The sequence below is a fragment of the Pholcus phalangioides genome, unplaced genomic scaffold (genome assembly GCF_987345545.1).
Source record: "Pholcus phalangioides strain wild (caught in Gottingen) unplaced genomic scaffold, Ppha-v1.0 ptg000024l_1, whole genome shotgun sequence".
In the NCBI taxonomy this organism is placed as follows: domain Eukaryota; kingdom Metazoa; phylum Arthropoda; class Arachnida; order Araneae; family Pholcidae; genus Pholcus; species Pholcus phalangioides.
This window is the reverse complement of record NW_028301616.1, coordinates 1524395-1542923: the sequence shown is the minus strand read 5'-3', so window position 1 is coordinate 1542923 and position 18529 is coordinate 1524395. Positions and strand designations below refer to the sequence as shown.

The 18529-nt window shown below is 35.8% G+C and overlaps 1 protein-coding gene across 1 annotated transcript in view; it reads right to left on the bottom strand.

The window, feature by feature from the left end:
• Window positions 1-17448, bottom strand: part of LOC149068556 (pyruvate dehydrogenase phosphatase regulatory subunit, mitochondrial) — a 44112-nt gene extending 26664 nt beyond the window's left edge. Inside the window, exons 1-7 of the mRNA XM_089251318.1 lie at window positions 17337-17448; window positions 12728-13052; window positions 11485-11615; window positions 6235-6316; window positions 4889-4970; window positions 3086-3167; window positions 390-514 (exon numbers count right to left, since the gene is read on the bottom strand). Of these exons, the coding sequence (XP_089107444.1) occupies window positions 390-514; window positions 3086-3167; window positions 4889-4970; window positions 6235-6316; window positions 11485-11615; window positions 12728-12999 (774 nt within the window). The 5' untranslated portion in view covers window positions 13000-13052; window positions 17337-17448. The remainder of the gene's footprint in view (window positions 1-389; window positions 515-3085; window positions 3168-4888; window positions 4971-6234; window positions 6317-11484; window positions 11616-12727; window positions 13053-17336) is intronic.
• Window positions 17449-18529: the final 1081 nt, after the last annotated feature.

The following is an 18529-nucleotide window of genomic DNA, read 5'->3' as shown; positions in this document are numbered from 1 at the left end:
GAAAAAACATTGTAAGCAGGAAAATGCTTTTAACAGGAAATCTAGATGAGTATTAGTGAACGATGGGAAAAAAGACACGAAAAAGAACGAGGATACAAAAAAGTCTCACCGAACAGGGAAATGATGTTCACAGAGGAACATTATGAGTGGTATCCTCTGTATAATTCTATGATGTTCTAGTGAACTTTCAATTGCACAGGTTCCTCAGAACAGAACATGAATACTATTTCAAGAATTTTACATGAGTTGGGGGGGGGGGGGAGAAACTGCTCTGGGTAATTATTACTGAATACAAAAAATTCTTCAAAATAGACACAAACTGGAAGAATGTCCATACAAGCAACAGAAATTACCCAGATATTAAAGAAATTCAATAATTTTGTACTTACATAACCTGCACTATTTACAAAGTATTCACAGCTTATCATGCCTTTGTTGGTCTCTACACCTTTGACACGATGCATTGAGTCAGTGATAATCTTCTGCACAGAGCAATGCTCAATAAATTTTACACCTAATATAATGATAGAAAATAAAACAGAAACTTAAAATAAGAGTAAAAGAAAGATAATATTAAGAAAAATATATGCTGTATTTACTCATGTATAGGATAAAAATTTTCTGACGTAATACTTGAACAGCCCCCTAAGGGATTTCTAGGTAAATACACACAAGCAAACAAGTTCACATTAGAAAGAAACTGAATTTCATCTAGAAAAGGGGGCAACAGATTTAATGATTAGGCGCTGCTATTGAGCTCTATCAAGTATTTTTAAAGTGGTTTTTTTTTTTCCACACTGCATGGATAAACCCATGCAACACTAACTCCTAGTTGTTTTACAGAATGAAAAATTGAAAAATTTATTTTATTAAGAAACTTAACAAAGTAATTTTCTTGACTTACTCCATATTTACTTTACTACGAAACTTCATAGAAGTAAATACGGTCAAAATCGAGCTCATAACAAATACATACAGTTGAACCCTGTTATAGTGAACCAACAAACAAATCTGCAGACCCAAATAAAAAGTTCACTATATCCAAATTTGTTGAAACAGATATTTCTTAGGATTTGATGGTGGTTTTGTTGGAAAGATTCACCAATAAATTATTAATCACTTAAATAGACAATCAAATATTAGAAAGGAAGAATTTTGAAGCATTATTACTTTTCAAGGAAACAGTTATTTTCCGGATATTATGCTGAGGTGAGCTCGGAAAGAAAAGTCATCACGTCTCCGCCGGGACTCGAACCAGGCCCTCTTGCATACCGGGCAAGCATGCTACCATCTACACCACTGGAGACACATGAATCTGCCTTCCAAATTTCACGCACTGTGTCGTGAGGCGCTGAAGTAGAGGCATTAGTAGCCTCTCTTAACTTCAGGAAATGGCCCCCGGGTGGGACGGTTTTAGAGAGATATAGATGGCTTTTTTCTCAGCCAGAGATATCAAGGAAACAGTTATTTTCCGGATATTATGCTGAGGTGAGCTCGGAAAGAAAAGTCATCACGTCTCCGCCGGGACTCGAACCCAGGCCCTCTTGCATACCGGGCAAGCATGCTACCATCTACACCACTGGAGACCACATTATTACTTTTATTTTTACATCCTATGGAAGATATGTTATTTTTGATTGAATACCTTTTGATTTTAAGTAAAGTTCATCAATTCTCTTATCAGCGATTAGGAAAGAGTCCCAAAGTTTTTTGTCCACATTTTCCATTGAAAAAAAAGTATTCAGAATGTTTGCAGCCGCTTTAACTTCAGAGATTGAAGGTTCTGATATTTCACCTTCTTCTTCTGAGGGTAAGGAATCTTCTTCGCCAGCAGTGTTCTTTTGCTTTACTTCAGATATGATGCCATCATCGGTAGGAATATCTGAAGTACACATCTCATTCTCACAAGATTCAAGGTGTTCAAGATCATCTCTAGGAAAAAGATTTGCACCATGCTTTTCCAGCCATACAGTGATTGGTAAGTTATCATCTTTGTCATTCACAATACTGTGTCTTCCTTGCCTTGATAAGTTCTTAGAAAGGCCAGCGTGTCAAAAGCAGTTGCAAATTGTTGTATCCTGTTACTTTGTCTCCAAGACTTCTCTAGCAAAATGATTGCGTCTAAAAGAGAGATGTTATACTAGCTGTTCATTTCATAACTTTCCAAAATATGCATAACAAACTGCTTCCCTTAGTGAGATTTGAGGTTGCGAATAATGCCCTGATCTCTTGAAAAACTGGAAAGAGAATCTACGGAAGATTTAATTTTCTCAGCAGATCAATATAAGTGTTTAAAATAAATGGTTGTACAATTTGCAATATACGATGTGCTCGAAGAGTTTAGAGATGGTAGATAAAATAGAAATGGGTCTATAGTTGGTGACTTCAACATTAGTTAAATACGTGTTTAGTTGAAACCACTGAAAAAGTTCACTATAACCGAGAATTCACTATATCCTGGGTTCACTATAACGAGGTTTGACTGTATTTGGAAATAAAATCACAATATTTTTTGTAGTGAACACGATAAGTTTGACCTTAAATTTTAACAAAAAAAAACCTCACACATGTACAAAATAATATTATACCCAATCCAAAATTTCAAACACTGGATATGTGGAATAGTAGATCAACTTTGCCCAAGAATATTAAAAAGTTACCAACGAATAAGGCAAAGATACAAAAAATACAAAAACTCCTAATGCATTCCGACACACAGTGGGTGTCATCTTCAGATAAGAAAATATTTACCACTAATCACGCTGACCGAGGATCACACTTGGGTTGAATACCAAATCTTAACTCTCGGTTGCTCAGTAGAAAACAAATATATCTGTTCTCTTCACACGTCATGGTCAGAATAAAGCTGAGAGTCTGCATGTGAGACATGCAGCGCTCTGATTGGACACTTGTGAAATGGAGCTAACCAATTGGTCTATTAATATTTTCTTAGAATTCCAACTCGTAATGAATGTAAGCCATGGCGTTGCGATCAATGGTGTTGATTTATTGTTTATTAATATATTTTTGAAAGCCTGAATATTGAATTTTTATTACTGTATATGTATTGGCATACATACAATACCTGATTTGGCAGCCTCTGAAGCAAATGTTAGAGTTGTCTCATATGGGTCTCCTACCCCATCTTCAGGTATCCACAGAGCTCCCTACAAAGATGTTGAGATAAGCTAATGTGTAAATGAGCTAGGAAATATGAACTAAAAAAGAAAAATTGAGCTGAGAAAGGTTTCAATTAATAAATTCATATTAATTATATCGTTGTAAAAAAAATAAAGTGTCACAGCTGTGTTATGCAAGTATCATGTTGAAAGTCTACCTGCTCTCTGCGTAAAGACTTTTTTAAATGGGAGAAGCTTGTATTCGTGACTCAAAGTTGAGAAACTGCAGAAAGTCAAGTTTAGTCAACAATAATGAGCTATTATTGGGTTTGCAATGATGAGTCCACTGATCCTCCTCTGCCTTTTACACTTCTTGATAGATACAGTCGTTCCTCCGTATTTGTGGGGTTACATTCCGGAGAGGTGACCGTGAATACGTAAAATCCATGAATAACATAAACCATAAACTTTGGTTTTTTAGGAATCTTCTTTATATCTGATTCGTGCAGCAGAAGTAGAAGGGGCATCCAGTGATTCTCAGCAATATTTCCTGAAAGAATATTATAATGTCTGTTAGCCATTTCTTCATTTCAATTAATTTGCAAGAATATCGTAACGAGGCTTCCTCTATCAATTTTTCAACAAGTGAAAAATGTCCCATAGATGGATCTATGTCATACAAATAATCGATTGTTAGTTTAAACTTATGAAGTCTTTGTTGAACCTATGTTGCTTATAATGAACTTGTCCTCTTAATTTTAATTGTCTTCATGGAGTATCGCTTCAGTTTCAGGATCAGTCAGTGTGATTAATCCCTCCTCTGTCAGTTCCTGAATTGCTGTTAACTAATTCTCCAATTTCTTTTCTAAGTGCACATCATTGTCACTTTAGTTGAGCAGATGGATGGAGAAGTGTTCAATGTCTTTCATAACCTCTTTGGCTGGTTTTATAGAAATGGATGTGTCCTTACATGCAGGCACACATTGTGGCCATAAGTTTTTTCAATACAAGATTACTGTTTCCATCTATAACGCTTCAGCAGCTTTAGCAAGGACACTCTGATGGCATCAGTGAAATTCACTCTTGACTTTAAGACGCTCACTGAGCAAAGTTTATAACAAGACATAAATGTTCACATAATATCCAATCAAGCAGATGAATGCTAGATGTTGAGTTGGAAGGCATATAAAAGATTTGTATGCCATTGTTCAGGGACATTATCCAGTATCTAAAGAACTTTGAATAGCATATCTTTAATGTCAAAGTACCTTCTGACTTCCAGAATGAAACAACATTTGAACCAATTTAATTTGTTCAGAAAATTAGCACTGTAACAATGTTTCTAGAAAGCTGGGAAAGAGGCAGTGAATACAACACCCATGAATACTGAGGGTCGACTGTAGTGTAAAATGATTTCATAATGAAAATGTGTTGCAAGCTTGATACCCAAACCAGAAATGTATAAACATCAGTAAAATATCATTGGATTCATATCAATAATAGCAAGCTGTAGACACTGAGAAAAACACATATATTTCACAAACTTCTTGAGATCATTGTGATTAAAATATTTTCATCATGCATATTTTTTGGAGATGCAACCAGTTTATAACTGCTTTACAAGATATATTCACTTCACTACACACATCGAAGAATTTCTTAAATTTAAAGTTGAATTTTATAATTTTTAGTGAAAAGTCAGAAATATCAAGTAGGATTTAATTAAATCTTAAAACTAAAAAAAAGTACTTTTAGAATATTTAGTATACCTCAAGAAGGTCTGTACTTATGATAGGGCAAAGTTTTTGCGCCTCCTTCGAACTGAGCAACTCACAAGGTATATTTCTTGCTCTATTTATATGTATAAAAAAATAGAAATCACAATGAGGTGAGTGTGAAATGCACTATGAGTAAACATAAAACTCAATCAAATAAAAAAATTGCATGTTAAAAGTTTCAGGCCATGATTTGCTATACCCTTTAAGGCTATCCCCTGTGGGGAGACAGCAAGAGTCAAGGTTGGTCTGACTATACACTTATATACCTTCTGAGGCCGAATATATACACTACCATAATTTTCTACAAAGAAATTAAATTGGGATCTACATTGGTTGTGTCAAAAGATTTTTTCTTTTTACATCTCTCACAGAGAGGTTGCTGCGCTAGCTACTCAGTGTGGAAATCTTCCAATCCAGGCTGGCAATGCATTGTGCAGTCATCTTGACGTCATTTCTATTGCACCTATATGGGAGGAAAAATTCTGACAAGGACTAAGGGGTTATTAAACTCATGACTAGTCTGAACATCCTTTGGTCCTTTCACACTGTAAGACAGTGTCCTATTAACCTAGACCTTTCTTTCTTTCAAATCGAGCACCACTATAGCCTTCTGCCATGGCCAATTTACTACCAAATGAGTTCTGCTGGAATGAGAAGTGTGTGCTTGTATACTTAACAGTTTGAGTGCATAGTGTTGTTTCACAGCAACGAAAAAATTCACGATGTATTTTTCAAACTATGAGTGAAGTGTAATGATGGATATTTGTACCATTGTAGACATGCTGCTAGACTTAGTGGTAAAACTTTTTAACGGGGAGATCAGTTTACATTTGCATTGGGAATCACAAAAAACAAACTTCAGCCGATCATTAACTATGCCAATGGTTGGGGTTAGAAGCAGAGTACTGACCTGGACTACAAAGAGATTCAGAGCAATTAGGTTGACTGTTTACATAATTACTTGATTGTTTTCCTGCATGCATTATTTAATTACCAGAGTGAACTACTAAAAAAAAAGTATAATTTTGCTCTTTCGCTATATTGAAGCTGAAGTGTAATTAAAATGGGAAAAGGTTTTCATTTAAATAATTAGAATGAATAATTATAATATAATTATAATGAATATATATATATATATAACACATGCTAAATTGAAACTGTAAATTTTTTTTCAGAACAGCAACCTCAGACAGAGAAATGAAAACTTTTGCATAAATGAAATTTAAAAAGTTTCATTAATATATAAAATCCATAAATTTCACAGTGAACAAGCTATGCTATAAAATTTATAATTCTTTTTCATTTTAACATATATTGTACACATAAACTATGCTCACGTAGCTGAAGATGCTAAATGTTTGAAGTAAATCATCCGATCACTTGTTCGGGCCAATGATAAGCTGCCACATTCTTTCCACCCTTTAAAGTAAAAAAATTTCCAGTTTAGAAGGACTTTCACATTATATCCCTATATCAATATCTTATTTCTACTACCACCACTACTAAATAGTACTTGTACCTCCTAAACATTGCTTAAAAAAAAATTCACCTAAAAAAAATTTTTAGGTGACAATAAAATTTTTACCCAGAGAAAAAAGGTCCAAAATAATGCTTCTTTTTCAGGTTATAGTGACCCTCTTTCATTTTGTCAGATATGTTGTTATAAATTCCAAACATTTTGTGCTGTTCTCAGCCAGCAATTTAGTAACTACAGAGAAAAAATTTTAGGCGCCAATACCAATTTTTTAGCTGCCATGGTGACCTGGCAACTGGGATTTGTCCAGCCTTGTCAATATCAATCTACAATTTTTACTTCAAATATGGAATACAGATGGTAGCATCAGAATAATACGAAACAAGTATATATGACATCCTTCCTTAAAAAATTAACATCTCAAATAATAAATATCTTCACAACATCCAGTCTTCTGTACATCTTGTATTAATAAGTGGAGAGCGACATTCATGTCATATACATAGCCCTCTGGTGGCTCGTCGTCCATGAGCTATTAGCTGATTGGTTTCACCGTCCATTGCACGGTTCCGTTCGGCATATATACGCTCTAGCGAAGGAAAATCTCTATCTCCTCTGTAGCTTAGTGGTCAGAGCACTCGTCCGGCAATCGAGGGACCCGGGTTCGACTCCCGGTAGAGGCAGAGATGAGTTTTTTCCTTCCTTAAATAATTAACATCTCAAATAATAAATATCTTCACAACATCCAGTCTTTTGTACATCTTGAAACAAGTATAACTACAGCAATACAAATGTGTCCGAGAACTCTATCATGTGGTTCACCAGCTACTTAAATTTGAGAACATCCCAAGTTGTATTTCATAATGCACTTTAAATGTATGACAGTGGATCAGGTGTTCCCCAGAGTTCGAATCTTGGATCTGTTCTTAATATTTGTAAATGACCTTCTTCAGTGCATCAAAGTGTCTGATGTATGCTGATGACGTGAAAATTTATCGTGAAGTTGGGAGTCTGGAAGATTGCATAGCTCTACAAAGAGACCTACAGTCTCTCCATGATTGGTGTGGGGCTAATTTCTTCCAACTCAATGTTCGAAAATGCCACGTCATCAGCTACACAAGAAAATTGTCATCGACCGAATTCGACTACACCATTGATGCTGCCTCGATCTCAGTCGTGTTTCCGTAACCAAAGACCTTGTCGTTTTCTTCGACTCCAAGCTTGCATTTACCGATCATATATATGATCTCCCCAATAAATGCTTAAAACTGCTAGGATTTGTTGTGAGGAGCAGCAATAATTTCAAATCAATCGCGACACTTTTCAGGACTTGTGTGCTCCCGAAACTAGAGTACTGCACTATTATATGGAGTCCTCACAACAATCTAGACTCACTGATTCCAGAAAGAGTCCAGAACAGATTTCTACATTACATGTTTTACAGGCAATTTCGCGTCTACATCAATGACGTAAGTACAACTGAACTGCAACGTTTTTTCCAATCAGCCGAAGAAGAAGGAGTTGCCTTCACTTTTTTTACAAAATTGTCAATAATATAATTGAACGAAATTTCTGGCTACGCCCCTGAAGTACCCTATCCCTCCTGTTCCTATTGCCTGTCGCGAATCCAACTCATGCGATCATTTTGTATATGAAGTGTGACGACCAATGTGTTTCTACCTCCCCCTTTGATCGGAGACATATTTATAGGGGAGCTTAGCGGGCTATATCTGAGGGTCATAAGTTTGAAGAAGCGGAAAATTTTTTAAGAAATGAGTAAGTCGAGAGAGAGAAAGTTAACGTGGGGTTTGAGAAGGGTGGCAATACATATATATATACCATAAATTCACATCTGTCTAGACAGTGAAGGACAAAAAGAGTGAACTAGAGATCGTGCAAGTATGTGAGTGATCAGAAGAGTGACCCATTAGCAGGGCCGCAACTAGGGGTAAGCAGCTGGACCCGAGGGGGCACAAATATCATTCTAAAACCTCTCCAACAGTACAAGGGGGCGTCAAAATGCAAGCTTGCCACGGGTGACCAAGCATCTAGTTGCGGCCCTGCCCATTAGAGAATGCGTAAAGCATGAGAGTCACCAGAAGAATGACCTAGAGAGCGGGGATTAGGTTAGTAAGTCACCAAAAGAAGGAGAGTGTGCAAGAGAGAATGTGAAAGCATGGAAGTGACCAAAAAAATAATCATTTGAGTAACCAAAATGGTTTCCTTCTAGAGAGAGAGAGTGCAAGCATGGGAGTGACCTGTAGATTGTCAAAGTGCAAGCATGTCAGTGGCATCACCAAGAATGTATAAGCCCGGAAGTGACCAAAAAAATGGCCTAGAGAGTGTCAATCCCGGCCTAAGTAAAAGTAGACAGAAATAATGGGGGAAGGAGAACCCCTGTTTTTAAATTTTAAGGAGGCCAAGCAAAACAATGTTCCTTTTATTTGGAAAAAATAATAATCTTGTTATGGTAACTATGAAGTTTCACCACGAGGGGAAGGTACCCTCTGACAAAAGTCTGGGGGCATCAGGATTTCAGAGATGCTTTGATGGGGCACGGCCTAAAAAGGTTGGGAATCCTTGCTCTAGAAGGTGTTGCCTAAACCCATCTCGGAAGCTCCAGCGACCCAAGGTTTGTTTGGATTTGTTGTGAGGAGCAGCAATAATTTCAAATCAATCATAACAATCGCGACACGTTTCAGGACTTACGTGCTCCCGAAACTAGAGTACTGCACTATTATATGGAGTCCTCACAACAATCTAGACTCACTGATTCTAGAAAGAGTTCAGAACAGATTTCTACGTTACATGTTTTACAGGCAATTTCACGTCTACATCAATGACGTAAGTACAACTGAACTGCAACGTTTTTTCCATTTCCAATCATTGGAATGCCGGAGAAGAAGAAGTTACCTTCGCTTTTTGTATAAAATTGTCAATAATATAATTGATGACTGCCACCTTCTTCAACTTGTTGATTTTTCTGTGCCAATTGGAAATAGGCCTGTTCGGCAAACTTTTCGCCTCCCTAAACCCTGAACAAATATTTTACGACGGCCCCCTATTTTTGAGGAGATGTGCAATATATATAATCAGAGCGATGTGAAACCCGATATGTTCAATTCAACTATAAGAGAATTTCTTAAAAGTTATGTGTGAGTATTGAATATTCATGTTAATATGCTTTTCCGTATGTATTTCTATTGTTCTACTCGTTTTTGTTTTTTTTGTAGTTTGTTGTATTTTTCTTTTCTTGTCCATCTCTGTAATTGGGCAATCCTTGCCTGTTGAGACGTGAATAAATAAATAAATGTACCTCCTGACTTCCGGAACGGAACACCGTTTAAACTAATCAAGAAAAAGTATTTTCATTGTCCAAGCCTTTTTATTGTTCATCCAAAATACTTGGAGCTTTGACTTATCCCTTGCTTTCAATGTTTGCAGATTTGCAGACTTGAAAATGACGGAGGGCTTTATCATGTACCTATATGCATTTTGGCACAAAACAAAATAATAAGTCTATCTTGGGGATCATTTTTTTTCTGGGGTGATAAATGATCTTTGTGGCATTTTCTTCCAAAATAGCGCAGTTTCGTCAGTGTTAAACACTTGCCAAGGTGCGTAACTTTTTTCTCCAATAATTTTCTAGTCTTTGGAAATTTTCTAGTTGCCTCCTGGTCAGCAGCAGTTGATCACCGGTGATTTTCACATTACGTAATCCAAATCGTTTCTTAAACCTATGAAACCAACCTTTACTTGTGCAAAATTCTGATGAAATAGACGATTCAAAAGCTCCTTCCTTTATAGAAGAGTAAATTTTTTTTGCCTTTTCCATTATATTACAATTAATTGGAATACTTTTTTTATAACAGTCTCATACCCACAAAAAACATTTTCTGTATGAGAAACACATTGATCCCGTAGGCAATGCAAAGCTGTCGATACCACAGGTGCAGATACGGCTGAAAGAATTTCATATTCCTTTTTCTTTATAAATCTCACTGTAGATCAGTTGATTCCGTAATGGCGGGCCCCAGCGGAAATTGACTATCTTTTTCCAAGCATAGTCAATATATCCACTTTTTCTTGTACACTTTTCACTTTTTTTCATCGTTTCGAACCATTATCAGTAGTATTAGAAAAATGAGCCATCCTAAACACACACAACTCAAATTTTGTAAACAAAACACGTGAATGATGGTTGTTGAGTGTTGCCAATTTTTTTCCCCAATAAAGGGAAAAAAAACGAGAATACGGGAGTGGGGTTGACTGTACAGTCCCCCTCACGTATTCTCATTTTTTTCCGTACAGAGTTCTAAAACTGACTGGACCAAAAAAATTTTGAGATTTTTTGAGAAACATCTTTTTTTTTTTTTTTAAAGGAAAAGCACGCTGAAAATGGGAAAAAAATTTGATTATAAACTAAAAAATGCCATATTATATTTTACTACTACATGCAATGAATGTTCAATCACGCTATATGGAAATACATTCAAATTTTTGTTCACATGTTTTTTAATAATGCCCTATATAATGTTCTGAAATTCCATTTTAAACATTCTTCTGAGATTCGTTGAAATTTGAGTGGTTCGCCAGATCTTCATCACTAAGATAATTGATTTGAAACCTGTAGCTTTCTTGAAGCAACTTTTAATTATTTCTCGGCTGCCTTTTTGCCATGCTGAACAAGGCATCCACCCTGTGTCAATCACAGTATCTGCCTATGATCGACAAGATCTATCAACACAATGGGCTGTGATATGAATAATCCTTAAAAGGAATTTTTGTGTTTTCGTTTTACTATCATTGGGCTCTGCCTTCAAGAAAGATAGAGTTTTTTTCGAAAATTACTTTGAGACAGAGAGGTTAAAATTCATTGATTTTCAAGAAAGAGAGGTTTGACTGTATACAGGACTACTGATTTAGTTGGACAGGAGTAAGTGTGTGTGAGTGTGACAGCTTCATTCTGTAAATACAGAAAATTATTTAATTAAGGTTATAATGATCATAAATCTACACACTGGATGAAATTTTTTTTTTAAATCAAGAATATTGTTGAATCTGGGTTCCACAGTAAGTATAAATTTTTTTTTGAGAACAAATATATAATTACCAGTTTTTAATCCATCTTTTGTAAGATTTTTGTATAGATCTATACTTTGCCTGCAAAGCCTGGTTTCAGCAGCTGTTGGCTTAATCTGTCCAAGAAGTCCTGATCCATGTTTTGATGAACCTCCACCTAACCTACAGAAAGAAGTTCTATAATTAAAAAAAAATTGGGAAATTTATACAGAAATGGTCACAAATATCTGTGTACTTTGTTCATTCTAATTTGGGTCCAGATGTACACAAACTGCTGTACCAAGTTTTGATATCACTCAGGATCCTTTACCTCTACTGGTTGTAACTTTACCTGCCCCTTCACTTTCCTCAAATGTGAGATAGGAAAATTATTTTATTATGAATTTATAGAGATAATAAAATTTTCACCGTTTTTGAAATTTTGTTGAAATAAAAACAGTTGATAACACTAATTAAAATAGGGAGAGGTGTTTCTCTAAATACTTTTAACCCTGGTTTATATATTCTGTGGGAGATGGAAATCGGCATTCAAATATTCATACCCCTCAAAACATGGGGGCCCGGTGCAATTACAGACCCCACCCCAAAGTCTCCACAAGAACCACTGATTTCAACTATGCAAAAAAGCAAAAAAAAATTGTTTTTATGTACAAACCCAACTTTGTAAAAAGAACCACAAAGTTTCATGGGAAGGGGTTACCCCTCTAGACTAAAGTTCTAGTTATGAGGTGGGGGAGGGTATCAGGATTTCAGAGATGCCTTGGTGGGACATCTAAAAAAAATGTAGGGAATCACTGGTCTATGCATTTGTTTTTATCAATATCAGTCACTTCTTGAATACCTGTATGGACGAATCCTTGCTTTCTTTGAGAGCTTTTGACTTGTTACATAAGACCCGTCATCCGAAAATTATTTCTTGATTTGACTCGGTAAAGCCGACAGATTAATATAATCTCTATGTTTAACTGTTACATGCATTTCTTACTGAATTGCTAGTAAATTCATGGGGCTGGTTCTATAAGAATCACCCTTTTATAATAACTTAAATTTGTAAATTATCCATTCATAACCTTCTTCGATGATGAATATTGAGTTGACAATGTTAGTTATATTGTAACATACTTACAATGATGATTACTAAATTCTTTATAGAAATAGGCCCAAATTTTATGTTTTTAACAGTGAATACAATTATACAATTTATTTATTATTATAATTTTAGCAAAATAAAAATGTTCTACCTTAAAACCAAAATTAAAAAAAAAAAATTTAACCTGCTCTGGTCGATCAGAACAACATCACTCCAACCAAACTTCTTTACTAGATGATAAGCGACTGAACATCCAACAATTCCACCTCCACACACAACAACTCTCGCTTCTTTAGGCACATCATTTATTGTAAAATCACAGTGATGCTCTTCTTGCTGGAGTTTCCAAGCTGTTTCTCTGACTGCTGATAACGAACCGGCTAACCGTCTATGACACAATCCTTTTCCAGAGACAGACAAACTCAAACACAGTCTGGAGAGTGGGAAATTATTCATTTTGAATTCTCTCGTATTGTGTTCTCTTGTATCATCATCACTGAGATGAAATCCTACAAAAGAAATATCATGAAAACGAAACTAAAAAATAATTTAAAGAAAATGACTTTTACTAAGTTATCCATTGGGCAAACAGTAGATAGATTTGATCATCGCCCTTTTACCATCCTTTGATCATTGAGGACCGGACACACCCTGCTTCCCATCTCAGAGAGATATCGAAGCATTGGCCATTTAATGAAACGTCTTTTTCTGAATGCTTCTTTTATGTCATATGAATTTGTTGTTATACTGTATCTAGTTGAAGACAGAGCTGCCCTTAGGAGTGTGTGACAGGTGCGTGCTGTCGCACCAGGTCTCTGCACTCATGATAGGTTATTGAAAGCTTTCATCAATTCTTAAATTATTTTTTGTAATAATTTTGAATTTTTATCAGTTCTGGAATTTTTTTGTGCAGTTAATTTTGAATTTTCATTGATTGCAGAATTATTAATTCCATTAATTCTTAATTTTCATTAAGATTCTAGAATTATTTCTTCCGTTAATTCTGAATTTTCAGCAGCTCTGCCTTTCTTCCGTTAATTCTGAATTTTCAGCAGCTCTGCCATTATTTCTTTCATTCAGAATTAGTACTGGAATCATTTCTTTCAATTTTTTTTAATTCATCAATTATAAAATTTTTGTTAGCTTTGTGTTGGAAATTGTGTCTCTCATTAGCTTAAAATTACCTTCAATGCTGAATTTTCATCCATTTTTGTGTTAATTTATATTTAATTGCGCATTTATTAATTAAATGCACAATTAATGTAATGCACCGGTTTGATTAACTGACATCTACCTTTCGTCTTTTCTGGACTAACAGACTGCATGCGTTTTTCGCAATTTTCACCCTCTCAACGTGGTTTACGACACCATGTTCCATTGCAATTTTTGTTCCTCTTGATGCCTACTAACATTCCTCTGAGCTTGTCGGTCCATTAACAGAACACCCTGTATATATCCTGAAATAATAGATGCTAATCCCCCTCCCCCAAAAAATATATAAAATTATGAAGACCCACCTGACCCCCACTATTATTTTCACACTGGGCTCCGCATCTGGTAAAGTTGGTCCTGGATAAAGATCACCACGACTTAAAAAAAACAATAAAATAAATAAAAACGATTGCAAGAAACTCAAAAACGAGTTTTTGAAGGAAAAAAAAAATCTGACGAAAAAAACGACTTCCATTTTATTGTGAGTATATCCCATAAAAATGAAAAAAGACTGGACATTAGGTAGAGATGAAAATGAATTTTGATAAGAAAATTTCTGTCTCTGCGAGACATTGAACTGCCATCTCTTTTGCGGTCTGGGTGAGGACTCTGCGTTAATTCTAACATCCAAGATGGCCCAGATATGGAGTATGGGTATGTTTTGGAGGCTTTTGTGAACGGTGAGGAAGAAAATGAGTGTTATGATGTCACTTGTGACACCATGGTTTCAGGCCAATTGCAATTATATACAAACAAGTTATTTATATACTATGATGGCACTTCACTTACCGTTGTTATCAGTTGTTAATAATGTTTTGACTAACAAATTTGTTTGCAGTTGCCTTGACCCTCCGCGCTTTCTTTACACAAAGATCTCAATGGAGGTAGGAATTGGAAAGACAATGCAAAGTCCCACAGGAAGGTGGGAAGAAAAGTATAAAAAAAGAGAAAAAGAGTAGTCAAAACTTCAACAAGTTCATTTTGAACTTGAAACATCTGGGCATTAGAAAGTTAAGCTACAGGGACCAATATTTTCTTCCCTTAAAAAAGTTTTTTTTTTTTTTTTAATATATAAATCAAATTTATTGTTATCATATAACAGTACAAAAAGAAAAAATTTACCAAGGAGTCAATCAAAAAAATGACCCATTCTGGTAAATGCTAGTAAAGATTAGTATGGAAAACAGAATAGTCAACTAAAAAAAAAAAAAATCAAAATTATTCAAATTAAAATAAAAATTAATGGCAACAGAGGAGTGCAATTTAAAAACAGTTCTACATGCTGCAACTAAAAATATAATTTTTTTAGATGTTGGAATGAAAGCAAAAACGACTAGATGCAGCATGTAGTTAAATTAAACTGTTACGTTATTTAAGGATTATATGAGCAAGTGAAAAAAAACATTAAAACAAATTTTCTATACCATCTAGTGAGAATATGTATTGCTTGACACACTTTTTAAGTTCTCAGAGTATGCGTCACAGCTGCTAGGGGGCGTTACTAGGAGTTGGTGTAATGATTTGTGCCGGTCGGGCGCAAATCTTTGGAATGAGTTTTCTTTTAATGACTACTCTGGGGAGCCGAGAATGATAAGAACAAGGTTTTTATTATTTTCAATCCAGACAGAATGACTGAGGGAACTGCATTATCATAGGGAAGATTAAAAGGTTCCTTTATGGCTGCCCCATGTGGGCTAAATTCAATTTTAATCCTATAATTGGTCTAGGATGTAAAATTGTACTTACATATTATCTAGAACCTGCTTGGCAAGAACATATTAACAGATGCCAATTTGGCAATGTTTTGGCACCATAGCAATAATTCTCAAATATAATTGTCAAATATGGCATCTTTGATGTTGTTTATTCCAAGTTTAAAATTTGTTATTTTAATGTTGATTTGTGTATTATTTTGATATTCTTCTAAATAGTTTAACACAGTGATAAAATTGAAACCAAAATGATGAAGCAATCAGCCACACTGTCTTAAAACAGCTGAATCTTTGATCACCCCCATAAGGTCACGACCACAGGAGGTACGAAACAAGTATAGACATCCCACCATCAATCATTAGTATTGCAGCATTTTGCTAAAGCTTTTCCCTCCATTTTCACTTTTTGCTAAAGGAATTTTTTATCTAGCTTAAACCCTGGAATGAACTTTGCCACTGGACTTATCCTGTTGTTTACAGACGAGATGGAGAAAAGTTTTCAGGTTTCATTAAGACAGAGAATGTACGCATATTAGGATGGGAGTATCTTTTAAAAGCAATTGGAGGGGGGCATGTCATCTCATCTGTTATCTTACACCTGCCATATTATATACACAGGATACAAAAAAAAAGAGAATCTTGTTGTGAAATATAAAATATCCATTGCAGCGAGTCATCTCGCTTAACATTGTATTGGTGAGCAAATGGGTTTGATCTACAGCTCTCACTGTAGTGATTATCTCTACCTTAACTCACACAAGAAACAAATCATATAGTTTTATTATAAAGTTTTTCTCTCAAATTTTGTTTTGGGGAAAAAATTATTCCACATTGTGATCACAACACAATCTAGTGTGAATCCATATAATTATTATAGCGAGACCTGTGGGCAATCCCTGCAGTCCAGACCCTACATATTCCAGTATTTCCATGTTCGCAGTTAAGGGACGACCTTGATTATGGAATCATAGCCTGATTAGCTATCAGCAGTTTTATCACTGGGTTTGATTCATAACCGTTATAATAGTTTGTTTTTGAAAGTCGAAGTCATCCCCACAAAGGATATCAACAAATATAGCACAACAGCTTATTAGGCAACTATGATAATATATAGTCATTAGGGTTGTCACTGGTATCCCCAATCAGTGTATCCTGATATCCTGCCAAGTTATCGGCATATTATCAATATGGCGATTACAAGGTTAATAGAATGGTGCCCTTTTTAGCAAAAAAATTGTGTGGTTTGGCTCGAGCTCCGGATAGTATATCCAACCGTTTTGTTTTTAATATTGATTTGTTGTTCCATTTAAGAATGTTGTTTTATTACTTTTCATTTTTTACCCTCATTTTTTTGTTTTAACATCTGTGGTATTAGCCTTTGGCAATGTGTTGACGATTTTTTCTTTGGCAAGAAAAACGTCCAAAAGCATAACTCTGTTTCACTCTTGGTGAATTCTCATGCTTTTTCACGTTTTTCTCGCCAAGGGAAAAATTTGCCAACATCGCCAAAAAAAGTAACAGTCAATCGATTCCCGTTTAAACAAATACCGTTATATAGCGAAAAAAATCTCGTTCTAACGAAAACTTTTCTAATCCCCCAGTCTCTTTGAGTTCGTCATAACGGGATTCGACTGTATTACACTACTGCTATATGTTCCGAAATATAAAATTGCGGAGACTTTTAATGCTTAATAGGTTGACAAGCTATATCAGTAACAGAAATGCGTCCGATTTGTATTTTGAATTCCGCCGTACAACATTGAAATGCGTAGGATGTGTAATTTTTTATTTGAATACGTATTTCACGATGAAATTTAAAAATTTTATTACCTCCGAGTTCAATAAGTTCTAAATTTTACTTTTATTTACCTAATTTGATTTCTTGGAGCCTCTAAAATTTGCACCAACAGTACCCAGCCATAGGGATCCTAAAACGTCCTATTAGGTACTTTGCGGAAAGTAAACATAGACTTGACTGAACTCTCGAACCGTAAGTTTGCAGGCGTAAACACTGTAAGGGGTAAACAACATAGCGAAACCTTCCGAGCTGGAGAAAAGTTAAAATAGTTCCAAAAGGAAGTGACTGGGCCGTAACTATAGGCTGTTCAAGTATTACTTAAGCAAACGTATGTTTTTTTACCCCTCCCCAACCCCACTTGTTAGCAAAATCAAGTACTGGACCAAAGCCTAGATTAGTACTGTTATTAACCGGGGGGGGGGGGGGGCTGACTTCGGCTGCCCTCCCCATTCTAGAGAAATACGCGGATGGGGAGATATAGTGATATATTGTAGAATGTATACCCTATACAGGCCCGGACTTAAGCAGGTGCGAAAGGTGCGGTCGCACCGGGCCGCAAAATTTATGGGGCCGCAATTTTCCTGAAAGAAACCCTTCCTTTTCAAGAAACCCTTATCTTCTGAAATGGGAACCATTTGTGAAAATTTTAATTTTTTCCCTCTGAAACTTACATTTTTGGTGGGAAAAGAAGCAGCTTTCAGTTCAACCCCAATAACATCAAAGCGCTGATAGCCATTTCAATTAGTGGAGGAACCCCGATGTGCATATGCGTGAACTTGTATTGGGATCAAACCTCCCCCCGCCAATATTTGTAATACGGAAACATTGGGTTTTATAGCCCCCTTCCTCGCCAATATTTTTTGAGCCCTTCCAATATTTCCAATGAGGGCCGCAACCAGATGTTTGGTCAGCTGTAGGAAAGCACACATTTTGGCTATCCTCTCTAATATTGAAGAGGCTAAAGTATGAAATTTGTGGTCTCAGGTCTGGCACCCCCGGGACATCAGTTCCGCCTACTCCCCCACCCCAGTTGCGGCCCTGTTTCCAGTATACAATAAATAAGAATATAATCAGAGGTGGATTATATTCTTTTGTCGACAGGCGCACTGGACACACGCTCGTTGCCCCCTACTTCTAAAGGGCTCCGAAAAACCTAAACTTCACACTTTTTTCTAATTTAAGGGGCCCATTATTTTTTTTTGCTCCCGGGACCGCGACCAACACACCCACAGATAAGATCTTTAATCCGCCACTGAATATAATA